The sequence below is a fragment of the Canis lupus genome, chromosome 1 (assembly GCF_003254725.2).
Source record: "Canis lupus dingo isolate Sandy chromosome 1, ASM325472v2, whole genome shotgun sequence".
NCBI classification, from domain to species: Eukaryota; Metazoa; Chordata; class Mammalia; order Carnivora; family Canidae; genus Canis; species Canis lupus.
In genome coordinates, this window is record NC_064243.1 from 36952893 (window position 1) to 36976226 (window position 23334).

General features: G+C 39.9%; 1 protein-coding gene and 1 pseudogene across 11 annotated transcripts in view; one reads left to right on the top strand and one right to left on the bottom strand.

The window, feature by feature from the left end:
* The window catches only part of EPM2A (EPM2A glucan phosphatase, laforin), a 291921-nt gene extending 279576 nt beyond the window's left edge, over positions 1–12345 (bottom strand). For 8 of the 11 annotated variants that reach the window (XR_004806485.2, XR_004806484.2, XR_004806487.2 and 5 more), the window contains exon 1: positions 900–1215. Coding sequence is in view for 6 of the 11 variants with exons in the window: in XM_035701098.2 (XP_035556991.1) it covers positions 900–1200 (301 nt within the window). In the remaining 5 variants the exon portion in view is untranslated. Of the gene's footprint in view, positions 1–899; positions 1247–5678; positions 5756–9944; positions 9962–11982 lie in introns of those variants that run through there. The other 3 variants (XM_035701099.2, XM_035701101.2, XM_035701103.2) reach the window with 3 other exon arrangements.
* A 766-nt stretch (positions 12346–13111) lies between these two features.
* Positions 13112–13743, top strand: LOC118351275 (60S ribosomal protein L37-like; annotated as a pseudogene).
* Positions 13744–23334: the final 9591 nt, after the last annotated feature.

Consider the following 23334-nt stretch of genomic DNA (forward strand, 5'->3'; position numbering starts at 1 on the left):
AAAATTCTTAAAAATGTATTTTGTTGCCATTTAAAAAATGAAATACATCTATACAAAGTGACACTAAAAGGTATCCACAACATACCGTTAAGCAAGAAAAGGCAAGATACGGACTAATATATAATCTGTGTGTGAGATGGATGCAGGATAGGTAGGTGGACAGACGTACACGTACTGGGCGGCACCAAGTGGGCTTAAGGTGTGTGGAGGAAACAAGTTTTTACCTTGAAATTTGATTTTATTTTTTTTTTTACAACTAGCTTATATAGGCTTTTTTAATCTTAGGAAATCAGAGTATATCCCAATACATTTTTTTAAAAACCCAAAAAGAGATACACTCAATGTCTTTGCATTTCGTTCACTCCCCAATCTAAGAAAAAGGACTAACTACCATGCAGGAAGTAGCAGCGGCACCAGCCAAGAGGCGGGCTTCGCGGGCGGGGGGATTCCTCAGCGCCGCGGGGGGCGGGGCGGGGCGGGGCGGGGGAAGGGGCGGGGGAGGGGCGGGGGAAGGGGCGCGGGAGGGGGGGAGGGGGGCAGGGGGGGCGGGGGGGGGGAGGGCGCGGGAGGGGGCGGGGCGCCGGGAGGGCGCGCGGGGGGGAGGGGCGCCGCGGTGGAGGGGGGAGGGGCGGTGGAGGGGCAACGGGGGCGGGGGGAAGGGGCGGGGACGCGGGGGGGACGGGGCGCCGGGAGAAGGGCGGGGCGGGGAGGGGTGGGGGGGGAGGGGCGCGCCGGGGAGGGCGCGCGGGGGGCGGGGGCGGGGGGCGCGCGGGGACCAAGGCGAGCGGGCGGCCGAGCGCGGCGCCGGGAGCCGCGGGGCCCGTGCGGCCGGCAGCCGGGGGCGGGGCGGGGCGAGGCCGAGGCCTCGGCTTTGGCGGGTGGAGCGGCCGCCCCCGTACCTTCCCAGGAGAGCGCTCCTCCCGGCTCGCGCTTCAGGAACTTGTACCAGAAGGTGTCCACGCGGGCCGGCTCCGCCCCGTCGCGCGCCGCCTCCCCGGGCGCCAGCTCCACCTCCCCGAGCCACAGGCCGGGCTCCTGCAGCGCCCGCGCCCCGCCGCCCGCCGCCGAGCCCGCCGGCCTCAGGCGCACGGCCCCGCGCGGCTCCCAGCGCCCCAGCTCGGGCCGCGACCCCACGACCAGCAGCTCCGGCGCGGCCCCGGCGCCCGCGGGCGGCACCACCACCCCGAAGCGGAACCGCATGGCGGCGGGCGGCGGGCGGCGCGGCTCCCGGCTCCCGGCTCCCGGCTCCCGGCTCCCGGCGTGGGTGGCCCCGGGCCTGGGCAGCATCACGCGGGGCACACGTGTCCCCCCGCGGCAAGGACGCTGCCCGCCCCCGCCCCCCCGCGGCGGCCTCCCGGAGCCCCGCGGCCTCCAGCCCTCTTCCCCGGACTCGAAATTCTGTCGGTGCGGGTCGTGGGAAAAGGGACTGGCGCGTGGAAGGCGGCCGGCACGGTGAGGAGGCGGGGGGCCGGGGCGCCCGGGCCCTCCCCAGCCCTCCCCGGCCCCCCCCAGCCCCTCCCCAGCCCTCCCCCGGCCCCCCCCGGCCCCTCCCCGGCCGTCCCCGTGGGCCTCCGCTCGTTGCGAGGAGGGAGTAGAACAGTCCCCTCGGAAGACCCCCGCTCGCCCCGAAGGTTTCTCCGGTTGGTGGACCCAGGGCTCCTGCGACAAAAGCACCGGTTACTTTTCCCGGGCCTAGTCCAATTCGATGCCTGAAATAGCACAGGCTCGCTTTCTTTTTTTCAAAAACTGTTATAGTTTTAATATCTGTAAAACAGGTTCGGAGTAAATACTTCCAAGACCTTTCCAAAGTAAAACAAAGACCATTCTACGATTACAAATGTATGTCAATCATTATCTTTTAATGGCATTAAAATAAAACTTGTTTGAAATTTACTTTCAGTAAACAACTTAAAACCTTTTTATGTCAAGAAATACAGATTTACAGCTGTTGGGTCAAAAAAAAAAGCCTACATGGGTTGGGAGAGGTATTTAATTTTTGTTACTGCCTTAAGATGACCATCCGTCCTGTTTACATATTTGTTACTTTTTGATTCTTTGATAAAGTTGTTCTCCTGTTCTTACATTTGTATGTTCATCAACACGTAACACAGCAATCTCTTATCCAAACTAGAGACATATAAAATATCTCTTAAGTCACATTTTTACAAGTATTTGAAACCCTGTGAAAAATGGGGGAGGGGTGGACCAAAATTTCATGCATTCAGAATATCATAAGTACAAAAAGAAGAATAAAAATGTAAACCATACAAACTCGATCTCTCAGTGGAACAGTCAGTAAACTAATCTGCTTCACTCTTAAATATTGATATTCCACTCACTGGTTGGTTGGTTGCTAAGCTAAGGATAAACACAAAGAAAAATGTGAAGACAGCAAGGCTGGCCAAACATGGCTGATTCAGTACCAAAGCACACATTAAATCACAGTGGCATGTGAGTCAGTTTATTCAAATTGCTGTTACAAAATATTCTTAGACTAATTTTGGGAAATTAAGAGTCATTTGGTCATGCAGGAATCCTGGGAGCTGACAGGTCAGGACTTTATTGTGTTGTGCTATGCAGCCTGTGCTGTATACTTTCCAAATGGCATTATTCCCACCAGCTCGTCCCAAGTGAGTACTGCCCATTCCGTGGATAAAATAGCAACAAGAAGAAGGAGAGGAAGGAGAAAAGGAAAGAAGGGAGGAAGGAAAGAAGAAAGGAGAGAGAACAGGAAGCAGGAAAGAAAAAAAGGAAGGGAGGAGAAAAGAAAAAAAGAAAGGAAAGGAAAGAAAGGAAAGGAAAGGAAAGGAAAGGAAAGGAAAGGAAAGGAAAGGAAAGGAAAGGAAAGGAAAGGAAAGGAAAGGAAAGGAAAGGAAAGGAAAGGGAGGAAGGAAGGAAGGAAGGAAGGAAGGAAAGGAAGGAAGGAAGGAAGGAAGGAAGGAAGGAGAAAGAAAGAAAGAAAAGAAAGAAAGAAAGAAAGAAAGAAAGAAGAAAGAAAGAAAAGAAAGAAAGAAAGAAAGAAGAAAGAAAGAAAGAAAGAAAGAAAGAAAGAAAGAAAGAAAGAAAGAAAGAAAGAAAGAGAAGAAGAAAAGGAGAGAAAGAAAAGAAAAAGCAAGCAGGCAATATATTTGTTCAAGAGGCATTATTTTCTTTCCTTTTCTATCATAAAGGAGTAATTTTAACAGTTGGAAGTACCCCCTTTAATCCCTTATAGAGAATATACTTCCAAGGCCTTTCCAAAGTAAAACAAAGACCATAATTCTATGATTACAAATGTATCTCATTCGTTATTTTTAATGGCATTAAAATAAAACTTGTTTATGTTTAATAAATAAAGCTTATTTTATGGCATAGATTGAAATATAGTACAAATATGATGGCTACATTGTGAATTAAGTAAGATGCAATTGGAAAGAAGAACAAGACCAGAAGGACATATTCCAAAGCCTCAATCATATTTTGTCAATCGTTTGTCAAAAATTGTAATAGCCATTGAGCCCTTATTATGAACTAAGCATGTGGTTTTCAAATTCATATTATCTCATTTAATTCTCTCACCAATCCTATGAAGTAACAAATATTATATTTCCATTTTAATATTTGAGGGAAAGGTGCAGAGTTTTAGTAAGCAGCCCACAGCAAGGAAGGGACAGAGCCAATGCTGAAAGTCATTCTTTCCACTTACAGTTAAAGGGATATATAATACACATAATGTATACATAATTTGATTTCTAGGAAAATCACTTACAGAATGCCTTTAAATCCCACCATACTTAAGTGAGGTATTCTCCACTAGCTCTTAAAATGAAAAATAACTTCCTATAATTATTTCCTATAACCAATTTCATCCTTAGAAATGATGAAAACAGATGAATCTAAAATAATCCAAGAGTCTATAAAGACACAGATATCGTGGTATTTAGAGTGGATTTGACCTCAGACCCCAGAAAATAGTCATTGTTACTCCTTTATACATCTACCTTGTTGACAATGGAAACACAAATTTGAAAAGTCAAGGTGAAAACTTTCACCAGTTATTAAGCTGCATTATTCCCAGCCTTTTTTTTCCTGGTTGAGTTTCTCCATGTGATATTTCTTTTTACATCTCAAAGAATCATGGTATTTAATAAAAGTGATTATTTATGGAATCCATTTGAGGTCAGATTCTTAATGCTCTGAAGACAAGCTGAATTTAGAGCAAGAATGAGCTCAGTAAAGTAACATAATTCTGATAATAATTTTTGGAAGACCAAACTAATTTGTTGTCATTGAATTTCATTTCTATAGTGCTATCTTATATATAGCCATGATATTTCTTAAAGAATGGGTGATAAATTCACATTTACAGTTTCAGGATCCAATTCAAATGTAAATTCTTTCAAAGCTCCCTCAGGGAAAGCTATTATTTGCAACTATGGTAATTTATGTTTTCTGAAGCAATCTTTCCACTAGTCAGTGAGTTATCATAAATCTTCCTTTATAATATTGTATATGTATACACACACTCACTGATGCAAACCATATTTCACCCAAATAGTTCAGGGACCGTTATAAGCATTACTTTATTACTTGTCAGAACATACTAAGAGTTAAATGTGCCACATATACTATTTCCAATTTTGTAGCTTAAAAAAAGTAATAAAAACAAACAAAACCTTCCTTAGAGAATTTGATTACAGCTCAGAAATTTTGCATATTGCAGCTTACTTCTTTCTGAGTTGGAAAATTGTAGGTTAAGCTACTTGAAAATCCCTTTGAGGATCTGGAGCAATAGACAGATTTGAACTATACCAAGTCTTTGTCCAAAAATTCCACATTTCTCAACTATTTAAAAAATCCATGTCCTTTGTTAATACATATAAAAATCTCCTATCTGCAGGAGATTCCAGCAATTCCACTTCCCACCCCATCCCACCATATAGACAAGTACTGCATTTTTATTGTATCACCAAGAGTCAGTTTAGTCATGCATTTTTCCTGTAATTTATGCTATAGAAATATTGATTTTTTTAAACAGTATAAGTATAAAATTACATTGAAGCATACACCTTTTCAAAAGACATTGACTTGTCCCTTCCCTGGCACATCCCACCACCCTCCTACACCTGCTGGTGTCAGCATTATAATACCCACACCTCCTCTGGGCACTTCCCAACAGGTCGATCAAGCCTGGATTCTGTTAGGCAATGACCTCAACTGGCTTTTCCTAGGGAAAGTAGAGGGTCAAGCCAGGTGGCTGGACCTTGAGATTAGAGACACGGTTTAGAGCTCCCTTCAAATTGAAAAAGATCCTCCTAGGTCTGTGGGAATTTGAACGGCAGGCTAGTTAGCACCTTTCTCAAAAAGGGTAGAGGGCTTGATAACCCTTAGGAATAAAAGAGTGGTGGCTGGAAGGGATGATTTGAAACTCCCAAGGGACCTTTCAAAGAGTTTGAGAAAAAGGAAATAGGTTAGCTAAAAGTAGAGCTGGCTCATTTATACTTAAATGGGGAATGGAGAATAAGGTTGGGAAGGACAGCAGGGCAGGGGGGCAAGGGGTGGGGGAGGCAAGCCTGGCAAGTACTTTTTAAGAATTTGAACACTTTCTAATCCACCCTTTGCTTATTTTCCTAATCATTGTATGTGTTTATATCAAAAGTAAAAAATATTTTAAAAGTGAGACTATTTAGGGTGCTTACTTCTGACATGGAGAAAGGAGGACAAACAGGTTGGTTTGAAAACATTGCTTTACTTCAACTGGACACTGATGAGGATCCTGCAAAGGAAAGCAAGAGTTGATAGTAACTGGAAAGGAGAAGACTGAAGTGAAATAGAAGACCTATTGACCTTTAATAGGAAAGAAAGGATAAAGCAGGAGCTGAGTAAAGACTATGAGCTTCCCTGGAAATGCAGAAATAGTTGAGGAGGAGGAGGTGTACTCATACTTTAATCAGTGGAACTAGCCACTTACTCAAAAGTATATACTTGTCCAAACATGCACTATGGACATTGTCAAAGTATAATTTTCCAAAATGGCTCTCATATAAATTAAAGAGGGAACCAGAAGGATGGTAAAAATATTTCAAAAAGAACTACAGATCTAATGTATATAGACTCTGAAAGACTGCTAGATTACTAGATTAAATACAAAAGTGATTAATTTCCCACTGAGCAATAAAACTGTAACCTTCGGATTTATCTATCCTACCTCACAGAAATCACTTGCATCTTAAACAGATAAACATCTACAATATTGAATATATAGCTTTGGGGGTGAGGGCCCTAACCAATAGTAAGTAGTAACATAAAGCAGGCACAAATAATCTTGTAGAGAATGAAATAATTCGAATGGACCCGGAGGACACTGTTCCAGCGCGCAGGACAGGCAGTCACCCTCAGTTCTAGGTTTTGGATACTTTTTCTTAACAATGTATAATAGGGGCACCTGGTTGGCTCAGTGGTAGAGCTTCTGCCTTTGGCTCAAGTTGTGATTCCAGGGTCCTGAGATCAAGTCCCGCATCCGGCTCCCCACAGGGAGTCTGCTTCTCCCTCTGTCTCTCTTTCTATGTCTCTCATGAATAAATAAATAAAATATTTTTTTAAAAAAGTATAATAATAACATCTTGATTACTGAACTCCTATCTACCATGGGCTAGGCACTGAGCTGAGTGTCAAACACATTTAATCTAGTCCGCATTTTTATGACATAGTTATAATCTCCATTATCCAGAAAAGAACACAAATTGTTTGAACAGTAACTGATTTGCCTAAGGCCATACAGCTAACAAATGATGAAGCAGGAATTGCACCCAGAAATTCCTGACCCAGTAGCCTCTGCAGGCAAAGACTCAGCACATAGTTGTGTAACTCATATCCAGCACAGAAGCCCTGGGAGGAAGGGATGAGGGGTGCAGGAGCAGTGCTGAAACTCAGTCCATACTGCACTTGCAAACCTTTTGTTCTGGGTCCCTCTTTCCTCCCATAAAATATCTGCTCCTGGGTAAGCCTAGTGCCACCAGGCAAATCTACATATAAAGTCTTGGGGGCTGAGATTGCTCAAGGCTAACAAAATTCACTATTTCCTTCTGCTGGCAGGGAATTATTCCAATTCTCAAAAAGGCATATATAAGCTACAGCCCTACTCTAAAAATGTAAAAACAAAAACAAAAGAAAGCAAAACCAAAACACACACACACACACACACACACACACACACACACACACAACTGTTTAGATACAGTTGGTACATCTCAATACTATTCATTGGGACAGATCCTTAGTGAAATTACAGCTGTAAACAGCATATATGCAGCAGCCTGGACAAATACAGAGGTCTCTAGGTTTAGAACCTAGGGACGCCTGGGTGGCTCAGCGGTTGAGCGCCCCCTTTTGGCCCAGGGGTGATCCTGGAGTCCCGGGATCAAGTCCCACATGGGGCTCCCTGCATGGAGCCTGGATCTCCCTCTGCCTATATCTCTGCTTCTCTTCTGTGTGTCTCTCATGAATAATAAATAAATAAATAAATAAATAAATAAATAAATAAATAAATAAATAAATAAATAAATAAATAAAACAGTGACCTAGACGTTATATACATCCACTATGTCGATATCGTGGGCCTTTGGGCTCTGCCCTGTGGGAGAGTCTGCACTCCCTGCTAAGACTCGGTTATGCAGGAACTGCACCAGACACTCCACAGCCCTTCTGTAGCTCAGGGAACTCCAAGAGATGAACGAAACAGGAAACAAAAATTCAAATGCTTCCTTCCTTAGAAGGAGGCCAGAGACCGCTATTATGAGAGAAACAGTTTTCTTAACCGGACTTAGCACATTCCCCTTTAATTTCAGGTAGAACTGTGACCAAATAGAGTGAGGCATTATTCTCCCTATGCCTCCACATTAAAAAGGGCTTGTAGGATTTACAAAGGGAGGTGGAGTGGGATAAGGGTAGGGAGGAGTTCCTCTGGATGGAAAAATTGTAACAACAGCAACTGTTGTTCCCTCTGAGGGAAGTAACATAGTGGCGGCAACATCACTGGACCCTGATCTTAGACACTTGGGGGTACTCTCTGTAGCAAAGGGCACAAAACAGCAGACCACAACTGTCAGGCATACATGACCTTTTATTTAATTCGTTGCCAAAATATAAATATTAGAAAATTTCACAGGAATGTCCAAATTTTTGTCTTCTCTTGAAAAACTAGATTTTGCAGGAAGGGGCCACAGCTTCCAAGGCACAATGGGCTGGAGCTGAGAAAGGTCTGCCTCCCCCTTTGGATGCGCTTGAACTCCTGACACTCCAGTCTCCACCACGCCCACATTGTCTCCCTGAAATTGGGGCCAAGTTGCTGTTCATCCTCATACACCAAGAGTTGTTGTTGTTGTTGTTGTTGCTGCTGCTGTTGTTTTTACTGGTTTTCATGATAGCATTAAAAAGAAAGTATCAAAGATGTGGACATATTGGAAACTTCCTTTGTTGTTAATTAAAATGTAAAATAGTGCAGCCATTTTGGAAAAAAATTTGACAGTTCCTCCAAAGTTTAAACATAGTGCTGCCATATGACCCAGCAATCCCACTCCTTCACAAGGTATGAAAAAATATGTCCATTCAGAAATCTGCAAGTGAATGTGCATACCAACATTATTCTTAATAGCCAAAAACTGAAAACAACTCAAATGTCTATCAACTGATGACCAAATCAACTAAATGTGCTATATCTGGCCATTAAAAGGAATAAAGTAAAGGTAAAAAAAAAAAAAAAAAAAAAGAATAAAGTACTGATGTATGTTATAATATGGCTTGACTTTGAAAATGTTATGCTGTGTCAAAAGGCCAGTCACAAAAGACCACTACATATATTTCTTTAAGATTTTATTTATTTATTCATGAGAGACACAGAGAAAGAGGCAGAGACACAGGCAGAGAGAGAAGCAGGCTCCAGGCAGGGAGCCTGATGTGGGACTCGATCCTGGGTCTCCAGGATCACGCCCTGGGCCAAAGGCAGGAGCTAAACCGCTGAGCCACCCAGGCGTCCCAAGACCACCACATATTATGTGATTCCATTTATTTGAAATGTCCTGAATAGGCAAGTCTACAGAGATGGAAAGGAGATTAGTGGTTGTTCCAGGTCAGAAAACAAGGGGAGAATGGGGAAAAGTGAGGAGTAACTGGTAAAAGGCATAGGGTTTTGGAGAGGGAGTGTTAAAAGTATTTTAAAAGTGGTTGTGGTGATGGTTGCACAAATCTGTGAATATACAAAAAACTATTGGATTATACACTTTAAATAAATGACTTATATGAATAATATCTCAATAAAACTATTACCAAAAACAGCAAGTCAACTATTAGATCAGCTGTGGGTCTCTTTAAGTCATTTGAGTTTTGAACTCCTGTTTTTCAAAGGAAAATGCACATCAACCTGGTTCCTAAGAACCGAGGAGGATTTGCTCCCTCCAGCATACTCTAAGGTACTGATTTGGTTAGGTTAGGAAGGTTAGGAAGAATAACCTTTTTATTTTTTCAAATTCTTCCAAAAAGGACAACTATTTCACAACAGACAATCAACATACAAATACTTTTGAAGATTTATTTATTAATTGGGGGGGGGGGGGGGAGCGGAGGGAATGCAAGCACAGGGGGAAGAAGCAGAGGGAGGGAGAGAGTCTTAAGCAGACTCCAAGCTGAGTGCAGAGCCTGACATGGGGCTCCATCTCACAACCCTGAGGTCATGACCTAAGCCAAAACCAAGAGTTGGTTGCTCAACTGACTGTATCACTCAGGCACCCCAATATACAAATACTTTTGAGGTATACAGCATTGGTTAGGTGACTTGATATGAACAAATATAAGATGTGATTCTTGCTCTCAAAGAGTTTATTGGTATAGTTGCTGGAAATAAATACCACTTGAAAAGCCAAATTATGGCACAAAAATTAATTTCTTCAAATTTAACAATACTAAATTACCTGTCACCAAGCAGCCACTGACAACTAGCCACAGGCATTGTAAATGTCAGAAGAGGACTGAAGCCCCAAGGACCTGGATGGGTTGGGTCTGATATCAGATCATGAAGGACTTTCAACCAGAGCTTGTAATGGACAGAAAACAAGAAAGAAGTGGAGGTGAAAGAACACTGGTATTCCAAGTCAAGTAACCGCATCAAGAAAAGCAGAAAGAGAAAATCTCAAAGCATGTTTAAGGTAATGTTAGATTAACACAGGTAAGGATCCCAGAAAATGTTTTTTCTAAGATAACTATATGACATATTTTGCATTGATCAATTACATGTTAAACTAGATATATGCTCTCACATGTTTCACAATTTTTAATAAAAATAATAAGGAAAAAAGCATATTATAATGACCATATATTATTATTATATGTTATATAATGAAGAAATGGGAAATAGAGAAAAGAAAATATCTTGGGTGTTCACTGTCCAAAGAGAGGATATCAAATTTATTAAAATCAAGAGGTGAACCATTTCATACACTTTAGTTCAATATGAAGACATGAGCTCAATTATGCTATTTCATAATAGCAAGAATTAGTATATTGTAAATTGTTCTTTTTTTAAGATTTTATTTATTCATGACAGACAGAGAGAGAGAGAGAGAGAGAGAGGCAGAGACATAGGCAGAGGGAGAAGCAGGCTCCATGCAGGGAGCCCGACATTGGACTCGATCCCAGGTCCCCAGGATCATGCCCTGGGCTGAAGGTGGTGCTAAACCACTGTGCCACCCGGGCTGCCCTATTGTAAATTGTTCTAATCTATTTGCTATATTAGCTGTAGCAGTGAGTATATATATGAGTGCACCACCCACAAGCTTAGCAGGCAAACAGTATTAATCATGGCAAGGCTAATATATATTTAATATTCTCATTTAGCTATCAAACTTCCTGAAGTATTATTACATTAGGTACATGAGATTGCTTTTTTAAGTAAATATCTTTGGGCTGCAATAATATTCTTTTTAGAAAGTATGATTTATTATCACTTTGGGGAAAGGATTGATTTTCCAGAATCTTTAATTTTCAGTAAGTGTCCAGCTCTGACATAGTCACTGCAGGGCCAGTAAATTCACCTGGAAAAAAAATACTGTGGTTTAATTAAGTTTTTATGTGCCAGGTGGAGGAGCAATTGATTCTATGATCAATGTAGAAATTCCTCCACAGAATGAATAAATGAAAACATAATTTATATCACCAGATTAATGCCTTGAATAGTCACTTTCATAGAATTGGTTTACCACATTGCCCTAAGTTAGAAAATTCAAAGAAAGAACAATTGTATTTAGGATGGCAGAGTTTTAAAAGCCAGAAGGAGCTCCATGTTCCAGTCTCTTTGTTTGATACATGAGGAAACTGGGACTCTTATAAAAACATTTTTTAAGTTTCTCATTTATTTGTTTTCATCTATACATCTAAATTTCTAAAACATAAAGGATTATCAGAGAGACACACTTCCTCTTGTTCCCATGCTCTTTCTCTTCATTCTATGTGGTAACTTCAAGTGTTAATGGTTCATCCACCAGAACATACACCATCAATGACTGAGAAAAGTTATTTTCTTCAAGAAAATAAATATTAGTGATATTTTGGTTTTGTGAACAGTAAAATTATAAAGCTTTTTAAGAATATCTTCTACTATACTTTAAAGGTTATAGTTCCACATATCATCAGCATTTTAAACCTACTTCTTCCCTTGAGATATTCAAGGAAATAAATACCACTTGAAAAGTTACCATGTAACTTATTGTCCAAAGCAGATAAATTTTGAGAATGAAAAAAGATGGTAAAATAGTTAAGAGTGTTAATTGATTTACAATAGATATGAACTAGATTCATCTCAGGCAAACCAGAATGGACTGTTGCCTTACTCATATTACATTTTATTTAATGTGTTCTCAAAACAAATAAAATGTTTCTGGAAATTGTATTGTCCTGGGTTATGTTCAAGAGCAATCTTAAAATTCTTTAGAGTAGAGAAATTTATTATCCTACCTTCTTTCCAGGTTAACCCATCCAAAAAAGGAAGAGGATCTTTGACCCTTTGCAACAAAATACACTGATCCCTGTACTCAGGAACTGGAGGTGTATCATTCTCATATGTTACTTTACCTTCCAGTGGGAGGACAATCTCCCTCCCCACCAAGGACCTCAAAGTAAATGGGGATTGATCTTGATGCTGTTCCTTATCTCCCCAGCCAGGAGACCACTAGTCTTACACCCCACTTACTTAAGATGAATCTCTCCTCCCAACTTCCAACCTATGAAATATTCCCTATTGTTTTCTCTTTCTCTACACACTCCCTTCAAGCAGCCTTTTGGGAAAGGCTGAAGCATTAGGTGTTCAGTCAGGACGAGGTGATGATTTGGTCACAAAAGTCCTCAAGATATCTATGACCTAAAACCACCAGGGTTTATGTCCCTCTCATATTACATGTCCTTCTTGGGTTGGCAGCACATCTGCCCTACATCGTATTTACTGCATGTCCTCTCAGAAAAAAGAATAGGAAATGGTGTATAAATATCTTACCTTCCTTGCCCCTAAAATAAGTTAATTCTGGTATGTCCAAAATTCTGGCTCCCTTGAGTTTCCCTGATGGGATTAGGCTCTCGTCATCCACAGTGGTAACTGGCTTGAAAATATACCCTGTATCATCTGCTTCTGTTCCTTATCTATTTCCCCACCTCTACTGCATTTTCATTCCCTCCCAAATAAACTCTTTCACTGAACCATATTTGCCATTTGTGTAAATCACAAACGATTGAGTATCAGTTAGTTTCATATGTTTCAACTTAATACTTGAACCTAAATCCTTGATTTAGGATTTGCTTCTGGAGCACCCATATAAAGAAACTAGGTTTCACCTATTTTTTTGAATTTTGTAGAAATGAAACCATGTTGCATGTTTTCTTTTGTAACTTAAGCCTTTTGCTCAACAGTGTTTTGGAAACACATACATATTGTGGCATGTGAGTATATAGTTCAATTATTTTTGTTTATGTACAGCATATTTCTTTGGTTAAATATCCCATATTTTATCAATTTCATTGTTAATAGATGAATTATTTTCAGTATGGCCCTATTACAAACATAAAGCTTTTGGGCGTCTGCCACGGAAACAAGATGACAAAGGGGACGTCATCGTTTGGAAAGTGTCACAATAAGAAGCACACGTTGTGCCACCGCGTGGCTCTAAGGCCTACCACCTTCAGAAGTCCACCTGCAGCAAATGTGGCTCCCCTGCCAAGCGGAAGGGAAAGTATAACTGGAGGGCCAAGGCTAAAAGCTGGTACGACTAGCACCGGACCAGTCGAATGAGGCACCTTAAAATTGTATACCGCAGATTCAGGCCTGGATTCCGTGAACGAACGACACCTAAGCTCAAGAGGGCAGCTGCTGCAGCATCCAGTTCATCTTAAGGATTTCAGCGATTAGTCACTATAAACATTCCGGGTTTAAAAAATTAAGAAAAAAACATAAAGCTATTAACAGCGTGATATGTACATCCTGGTGTACATTTGCACAAGTGTCTCTGGGAACCAAAACTATATAAGTAGTTCTGTAAAAGTAGAACTCCTGGGATCCCTGGGTGGCTCAGTGGTTTGGTGCCTTCAGCCCAGGGCGTGATCCTGGAGTCCCGGGATCGAGTCCCACGTGGGGCTCCCTGTATGGAGCCTGCTTCTCCTCCTGCCTGTGTCTCTGCCTCACTCTCTCTGTCTCTCATGAATAAAAAAAAAAAAAAAAAAAAAAAAAAATAGAACTGCAACCATAGAGTATGTTCATAGCTTATTTGTTCTTTAAGTAATATTCAAAATAGGAAACAATAACCTTTATTGGGTGCAATCCAGCATGTACATCTTCTAAATCTCTACTTTGTATACAGCAGATCTTTAATGTAGCAGTTTTAATTCTATGCAGACCTGAGTTGGAAAGCAGACCAAGGCTTTTGATTCCTCTTAGAGTACCTTCTTCTGTATTTTCTCATTGAAGAGTATAATCTCCCTAAGTTTACCCTTTTCTTCAACCAATAAATAAATCTAACTCTTTTATTCATTTCTTCATAGAAACTTTTCCTATGCCTCTAATTATTTCTATTGCCCTCTTCCAAACTGCCTCCAAATTTTTCAGATCCAGGGTGACCATGTAACTTATTGTCTAAAGCAGATAAATTTTGAGAATGAGAAAAGATGGTAAAATAGTTAACAGTGTTAATTGATTTACAATAGATATGAACTAGATTCATCTCAGGCAAACCAGAATGGACTGTTGCCTTACTCATATTACATTTTATTTAATGTGTTCTCAAAACATTAAATGTTTCTGGAGGACTGGCACATATTAGGTATTAAAGAGGCCTGGTTGGCTGCACAACACATTACCATTCACAGCCACTCTCAGAAACTTTATTATGAATTTATTATGCATAAGTAACAACACATAATGATATTTCTAAGTAGGAAGGGTAAAACATTGGGCTTTTAGTGGTGATGAGGCAGTATAAGCTAGGTTCCAACTGTGTCCTTCAGGGAAACTATGATTGCATATTTGATCTTCAGTTTGGCTGCAGAAACAAATTTCAATGGTAATTTAGTATAAAAAGGAGGTTTTTCTAAAGTATTAGCTGGTTGCTAAGTAACAATGGGAAAATGGTAAAATCAGGAAAATTTTACTAAATTCCCTTGTATTTACTGGCTTCAGAAAACAGCTCTCTTTTAGATAGGACCTGTTTGACAATTTGTACTTGGAAAACTGAAAGTGTGACATTTTTCTACAAGCAGAAATATGCAAAACAAAACTATTTTAGGCATAAAGAAATTTCACAGGGTTAGTATTTGTTTATACAGAACAGTCTAAATTGCACCTCATTGTTTAGATAAGCAAAACATCTGAATAAAAATGCAAAATATTTAGGAAAATGTCTAATTTCTTCAAAATACTTGAATGTTCTTAAATAGTTTGGTAATAATAGAAGTGATAATTTAATAGGAGCTACATTGTGGCAGTCACTGAGCTTCAGATTTTGGTTACATTCTCTAATAAAATCCCCTTAACTAGAAATTATGATTCCATTTTGCTGGTTAAGATACTGAAACTTAACTGGTTACTTAATTTTTTTCTCTGTTACAAATTAGCAAGTGGCTGAGTTGATACTTGAATCCAAAGCTTTTGACTCTAAAGGCTTTATACTTTTTTATAAAATATTTGGAGGCTTTGATTTTATTGCTACCTCATAAAAAATGCTACAGTTCAAATGACATTAAATTAATTACACAGCAAATATAGTCCTGAGAAGTGAGGAAATCAAGGTTATCAAAACAATTCAAAATTATATAAGTAGAGATTTAGGGATCAACTTTTAAAAATAGAAGCCAGGAGCAGCCTGGGTGGCTCAGTGGTTTAGTGCCTCCCTTTGGCCCAGGGCGTGACCCTGGAGACCTGGGATCAAGTCCCATGTCGGGCTCCCTGCATGGAGCCTGCTTCTCCCTCTGCCTGTGTCTCTGCCTTTCTCTCTCTCTGTCTCTCATGAATAAAATATTTAAAATAAATAAATAAAAATAGAAGCCATACCATCCTTGAAAATGTATTTCTAACCTAAAAAAGTAATTATTAATATTTAATACTAAAAAGGTTGAATTAAACTAAGAAGTACAAAAAATACTATTTTCTTAAATGTTGATTTCACATTCTTGGGAATCAATTTAAGCAATTGGAGGGGGGGGATATGTATTAATTAGTGCAATAATGTAGATAATCAACAGGAGGAATTTAACTCCCAAATTCACAGAGGTAAGATCTTTTCTGGTTGCCTCTCAAGTCTATCCATTTTTTGCTATGATAAAGATACACTTTGGTGGAGAAGTTTTTAATTCATCTTGTATGAGTTTGATATTATTCTGAAGCAGAAAACTTGAAATCTTTGGAGTAATGCTCCTGTGCAACCTAACCTTTTCAAGATACACCTAACATTTTCAAGATATGAAAGTAGAAGCTTAAAAAAGCATTCTTTATCATGGTTTTCATTGCCTATCATGCACAGGAATTCTTTTGTTTTCTACTTGACTCTTCCATCTAATTTCCATAAGCTAATTACTATTTCATCTAATCATCTTACCCTCTGACCTACCTTCTTTTATTTATCTTAGTTTTCAACTTCTAACAAATTCTTTTGAAATATCTGAACCACGTTAGCTATCTTTCTTCCTTCACAGTACATTAAGAGTGATCCATTATTAGGAAAAAAAAGTTATACTTTAAAGATCTAAGATCTATATGTATAATGAATTCTAGCCTTGCTGAGAATAAATACAAAACTAATTACTATGGTATGAGGAAAAAAAGTTTTCAATAGTCAGAGTACATATAAGTTCTCAAACATAATACAAGCTACATCTTCAGTGGAAAATATTAAAAATATCAAGATAATGTTTCTTTTTTTTTTTAAGATTTTATTCATTTATTCATGAGAGGCAGAGAGAGAGAGAGGCAGGGACACAGGCAGAGGGAGAAGCAGGCTCAATGCAGGGAGCTGGACGTGGGACTCAATCTCGGGTCTCCAGGATCACACCCTGGGCTGAAGGCAGTGCTAAACAGCTGAGCCACCCCAGCTGCCCCAAGATAATTTTTCTACTCACTATCTAGATGTGATTCTTTTTTTGGAACTAAGCTAAAGATAACATGAAGAAAACTGGACAATAATTCTGACTTAGTGTCTCAAAATCAAGAATGGATATAGATTTCTAAGAAACTTATATGACTTTAAAAAGAGGTGAAAGGTAGCGTTTTTCTTGACTTCTGAAATTTGTAAAGTAATAAAATAAATTGTAGAGTACTATAAGGAATATCATTTCAGTGTCTGACCAGACAAAATGATTTTGAATGATTTAAGGATTTGCTTAAACTACAATATCATAATATTTGGATTCACAAATCCTAAAGAGAATTAGTGAGTCTTTTTCAATGAAATGAAAAACTGTATCTGTTTAGTATGTGTATGTGCTGAGTAATAATGTTAGGATAAAAATGGGGATCCCTGGGTGACCCAGTGGTTTAGCGTCTGCCTTCGGCCCAGGGCATGATCTTGGGGTCCTGGGATCGATTCCCACATTGGGCTCCCTGCATGGAGCCTTTCTCCCTCTGCCTGTGTCTCTGCCTCTCTTTCTCTCTGTGTATGTGTGTGTGTGTGTGTGTGTGTGTCTCATGAATAAATAAATAAAATCTTTTAAAAAAATGTTAGGAGAAAAATAAACCATTAGATGGATAATGAGGTCAATAATAAATAATCACCTTGTGGGATCCCTGGGTGGCGCAGTGGTTTAGCACCTGCCTTTGGCCCAGGGTGCGATCCTGGAGACCTGAGATCGAGGCCCACGTCGGGCTCCTGGTGCATGGAGCCTGCTTCTCCCTCTGCCTGTGTCTCTACCTCTCTCTCTCTCACTGTGTGCCTATCATAAATAAATAAATAAAAATTTTTAAAAAAATAATCACCTTGCAATGTTGTCTGGCTGTGTGTATGTGTGTGTAAGACCACTAATGGGTCTGGGTATGGAGGAAAGAGATCACTCTAGTCATGGGGAAAAGTAGACATGAGAAGCCCCAAATTATGAGGATGTGGATAGGAACAGTGGCTACTAAGAGGTCATCTCATGGGGAAAAAGTGGCAAGAAGATATTTAATGTTTGAGATAAAAAAAAATAGGTGACTTACTTAGAATTATTTGTCTGGATTTGAAAGTATTCAGTAAGCACCAACTAGGTATATAGCCAACATTTAACAGGCATGCAGAGGCTTTAATCATGGTTGTCAACTATAATAAGTCCAAACTCTGCTTCCAGAAAAAGTAAAGGATTCTGTTAGATCATGGGCCAGGAAACTGGTCAATGAGACATTCACCTGTTTTTGTAAATGATGTTAGTTAGAACACTGGTAGGTTCACTCATTTGCATGTTGTCTTTGGCTACTTTCATACTACAATGGTAGAGCTGAGTAGATGCAACAGAAACCAAATGCCTCCAAGCCTAAAATGTTTGCTATCTTATCATTTACAGAAAAGCTTTTCACCACTGCTCTACACCAGCACTATTGACCTATGAGGCCAAATAATTCTTCATTTCGTGGGGCTTTTCTGTGCTTTGTGGGATGTTTAGCAGCATCTGTGGCCTCTGCTCACTAGATGTCAGTAGCATATCTGCAGTTATGTCAACCAAAATGTCTCCAGATGTCACCCTGGGTTGTAATAGCATTCCTGATTGAGAACCACTGCTCTAGACAAATATCATTTTTCTAAGCTCCCTACAAATTTCTGACACAAATTGCTCTTTCACGTTGACTTACATAGCAACATATGAAAAAGCCAATTTGAAGAAATTTTTATTGAAAATATAGAAATAATAAAAAAAGAATAACACACTCTTGCTGCTACCTTTTCTACCTAATAAAACATGTATGAACTCGTCCTTCTTTAGTACATGTCAGTCCTCCAGTCTAAGGCTAACTCCAACTCTGCATAATCTCAGCCCCTCTCATCTATTCAAGGGCATGCTAACAGCCCCTCCCCAATGTGCCACCAATTTTTCTTTCTTTACCAGATCAGATACATCAGTAACTACCTCTCTCATTTTGAAACAAACTAACTAAACCCCTCTCTTTCTCCGCTTCCTTCTATTTACTGTTCACATTTCTTTGATGCCATTTATAGTATGTCTTCTTGAGAGATATAAATCTTCAGATTGAAGAATTATGATGAATCTCAAATGGGATAAATAAATAATCCACACCTAAATCTATCATAATGAAAACAAAGAACACCAATAATAAAGAGTTTATCTTAAAAGCAGGTTGAAAAAACAAAAAAAAAAAAAAAAGGAAAGAGAACTAGACTGACAGCTGTTTTCTCATAGTAGAAATGGAAGCCAGAGAATGGCCAAATACCTTTGAAGCACTTTGGGGAGTACTACTTACTCATCAGACTTCCTCTAAAGTCTCACCTGCTAAGGAAGGTAAGGAATCTTCTGTCATGTTGATTCAGTTGTATCATCTTGAATATAGGGACAATGACAGTAGCAAAGTACTTACCCTGCCTACCTCACAGCACAATGAATAGATGCTCATTCCCAGTCATAGGATTAATTTTGTTCTTCATTGATCATGACTCCCTAATTATATACCCACTTTTTGCATTTTTATAAATATATTTCACATTAAATAAATGCGGTCATATAATTACTAATCTTTTAATTTTTTGGCTTTGATAGTTGAGTATCAAAGCAAAAAAGCCATTGAATAAATTAAGATGTAATAGTAAAACATCCTAGGACCGATGATATATTTGAACTGTTCATTGTACAAATCTATAAACTGTGAACAAATTTACTTTTTTAAAAAGATTTAATTATTTATTTTTGGAGAGAGAGAGCAGGGGAAGGGTCAGAGGAGAGGATCTTTCAAGGAGACTTCCCACTGAGCATGAAGCCCCACACAGGGCTCAGTCCCAGAACCCATGAGATCATGACCTGAGCCAAAACCAAGAGTCAGACACTTGACCAACTGAGCCACCCAGGCACCCCTGAAAACATTTACTTTTTACTTAAACAAGTAAGTGATAAAAACTTTGGGTATATTAGTATTAACCCAGTGGTTATTTATAATCAATATCTAAGGCAATTCTAGACAAGCAGATAGGTCAATGAGATATAACTGAATAAGTTTTAGAAAGTGAAATTATTTAGGGACACCTGGGTGTCTTGGTTTGTTAACTGTCTGCCTTCTGCTCAGGTCATGATCTCTTGGGGTCCTCGGATGGAGCCCAGCCCCACATCCAGTTCCCTATGCAGTGTGGTGTCTGCTTCTCCGTCTCCTTCTGCCCCTCACCAGGCTCATGTTTTCTCTCCCTTTCTCAAATGAACAAATAAAATATTTTTTAAAAGGAAAAAGAAATTACTTAGCAACCACCAATTTTCAGGAGCTAGTAATATGATTGTAATATAGACTTACTACAGTTTGTGCTTGAAAAATTTTTAAATCTTTTGATGCTCAGTATCTATCTCTAGATACATAAAAATATTTTTTCTAAGATTTTATTTATTTATTCATAAGAGACACAAAGAGAGAGAGAGAGAGAGAGAGAGAGGCAGAGACACAGGCAGAGGGAGAAGTAGGCTCCATGCAGGGAGCCCAACGTGGGACTCAACCCCGGGGTCTCCAGGATCACACCCTGGGCTGAAGGCGGCACTAAACCACTGAGCCACCAGGGCTGCCCTCATAAAAAGATTTTAAAATGTATTTATTTTATTATGTGGCAAAATGTAATTTTTCCTCTTTTTTCTTATCATAATTTTTCACATAATGGAACTCACACACACACACACACACACACACACGTACCTTTCCCACTGATTCCTTCAGGCTCTAGTCCATCCCAAACTAGAATAATCGAAGAAGGAATCTAAGGCTTTGGCAAAGAGAAAAAATTCAGAGACTCACCTAGCTTATGCTATAAAAAGGGAGTCTATTGGTAAGAAAAAGATTTGTCTCATGAATGTTTCTCTTTGAGGGCCAAAGGTAGCAAAGCACCACCCAGGGAGCAACTAAATGGGAACAGAGATAGTCTGGCCTCAGTATCTAGGCTGTTAACAACTGATCAATACTCTTATAAAGGAGTGTTTTTGGCAGGAGAGATGAGGAAGGCTTTGTACATGCGGAACTGTGGTATGTGCAGGCCATTCAGGAGATGTTAACTGGAAGACAATTGGCTCAATCACTACAGAGTTTAGAAGAGGTTTAGATATGGAAGTTACCAAATCTAGAGTATCTGAAGGTGAACAACAGTACATGGGATTTTCCAGTTAAATGGGCAGAATGAGTGAAGAAAAGAACCAAGGATGAAGCTCTGGTGTGCCCTGGTGTTAGGGAAGAGCCTGGAGATGGAGAAAGAGTATTTATTCATTTATTTGACAAATATTTCTGTGTTTGCTCTGTCTGATGCACCAAGATTGATAAAGGGAAGACAAATAAGATGTGGTCCATGCACTTAAGAGAAGTCCAGCTAAGAGCAGCCAAAATAAATACAGGAAAAGTAGGAGGATGTAGTATAAGGGGAGATTTAGGAACAAGAAAAAAAAATTAGGAACAAGAGTTTCAAATACCCTAATGGAATTGAAAATTCAAATTTTCTGGGGCACCTGGGGGCTCAGTCCAGTTAACAGTCTGCCTTCAGCTCAGGTCATGATCCCCGGGTCCTGGGATTTAGTCCTACATCAGCCTCTTGCTCAACGGGGAGTCTGCTTCTCTCTCTCTCTCTCTCTCTCTCTCTCTGCCCCTTGCCCCTGCTCCTATTCTCTCTCAAGTGTATGTTCTCTTGCTCTCTCTCTCTCAAATAAATAAATTCTTTAAAAAAATTTTTTTAGTCTTTGCTGAGAATGATTTATTTGCCTTTGTTGAAGGGAAGTCAAATTGCTCAAGGTGCTTAGTGACTGAGACATGAGCTAATGCAGGGTGAGAGCAAACTGCTCTTTCAAGAGGCTCAACATAAAGAGTCAGGAGATAGGATGGGATGGATGGAAGGGAGGTGGACAGTGAAGCACATGTGGAGCTTTCTGCTTTGAAATGAGAGGGAGAAGATAATCATATTGGCACACTGAGGGAAAGTTAGTATGGAGATAGAATTTGGATGTACAGAGCAATAAATGCTGGTCAATGGAGCACATTTCCACTGAGGGCTAGGAGAGAAAGATGGAATCCCAAACACTGGCTCAGTGGATTAGCTTTGTTATCAAGGAGGAGTGTTTTAAGGAGAAAAAAGGGGGGGATTGAGGACTAAAGATGGTACACATGCAGAAAAAGTTGGAATAAATATGGGTAGGAAAATGCTTCTTACCCAGTCTTCTATTTTCTGTGAAGTTAGGACCAAGTTTCCCTGCTAAGAAGGAAGAGATGGAGATGCTCCAGACAGGTCAGGAACACAGCATGGCTGGGTGGCTCTGCATTCCTTTCAGTGTTTTGTCTAGAAAATACTTTTTTGACATTCAGTGTTATCAGCACCCTGACAGCACTCAATGAAAACAATGAGCTAGAGGTCCCCACTCACTCTTTGATATCAGGACTTCCTAAGGCCCATCTTTACCTCCCTAAGGTAGCAACGGCAACTCCAAGAAAGCACTAATTAAAGGTGAAAGCAGAGCTGAATAATGGTAGAATGGCAATATGAACATAATAATCCAAAAAAGAGATACTATATATTTAGGAGGCTATTTCAGGAGGCTAATATTTCAGTAACCTAAGACTTGCATTGTTCTCAAATACTCACCTCCAGCATCTCTTATAATAATTTCTATTAGTGTCAAAGATCTTAAGTTTGACAGGAACACTGTTTAAAGTTCATCCCTGTACAAACGTCCTTTCCACACATTGGCTTTCCAGAAATGTTTGGTTGAGTGGGCAAGAATGGAGAGGATGTTAGAGTTAACATGAAGAGAATGGTAAATACCCCAAGTCTATTTCTGCGCCACACTCACTAATGGGGGACTATGGCAGCTGAACCTTTTACTTTGCAAGAATAATGAATTATTGAAAGTGCTTATGAGTGGTGATGTTGTAATCAGTTTTGTTTTATTTTTAATTTTACACATGGATAAATTTTTAATGCAGATAACAGCAAAGATAAATGAGGAAATTATGAGTGGTAGATCTACTCTGCGGCAAACAAACGAGATTCATGCTCTGAACACTTCTGTTTGTAACAACACACAGTGTGAATGGATCAAATTAAAAGCAGACAAAACAAAGCACAGGCAAACTTTTCAAAACTCTCTTTACGTTAACAATATTAAACTGTGAATTTTACATACTGGATATTTATTTATTTATTTATTTATTTATTTATAAGAATTTATTTATTTATTCATGAGACACACAGAGAGAGGCAGAGACATAGGGAGAGGGAGAAGCAGGCTCCCTGTGGGGAGCTCAATGCAAGACTTGATCCCAGGATCCCAGGATCACGCCCTGAGCTGAAGGCAAACACTCAACCGCTGAGCCATGCAGGCATCCCTATTTTTTATTTTTTAGAGAGAGCAAGACAGCCGAGGAGGTGGGGCACAGAAAAGCAGACAGAGAATTCCTTTTTTTTTTTTGAGAATTCCAAACAGACTCCATGCTCAGCACAGAGCCAGACACTAGGCTCTGTCCCCTGACCCTGAGATCATGACCTGAGCTGAAACCAAGAGTCAGATATTTAACCAGCTAAACCACACAGGCACCCCCATATTGGATATTTTAAATTGAGACACATTTGTAAGATATGCCATAGAATGCATTCTTTTTAAATGTAAAATTCACTGCTTTACAGTATA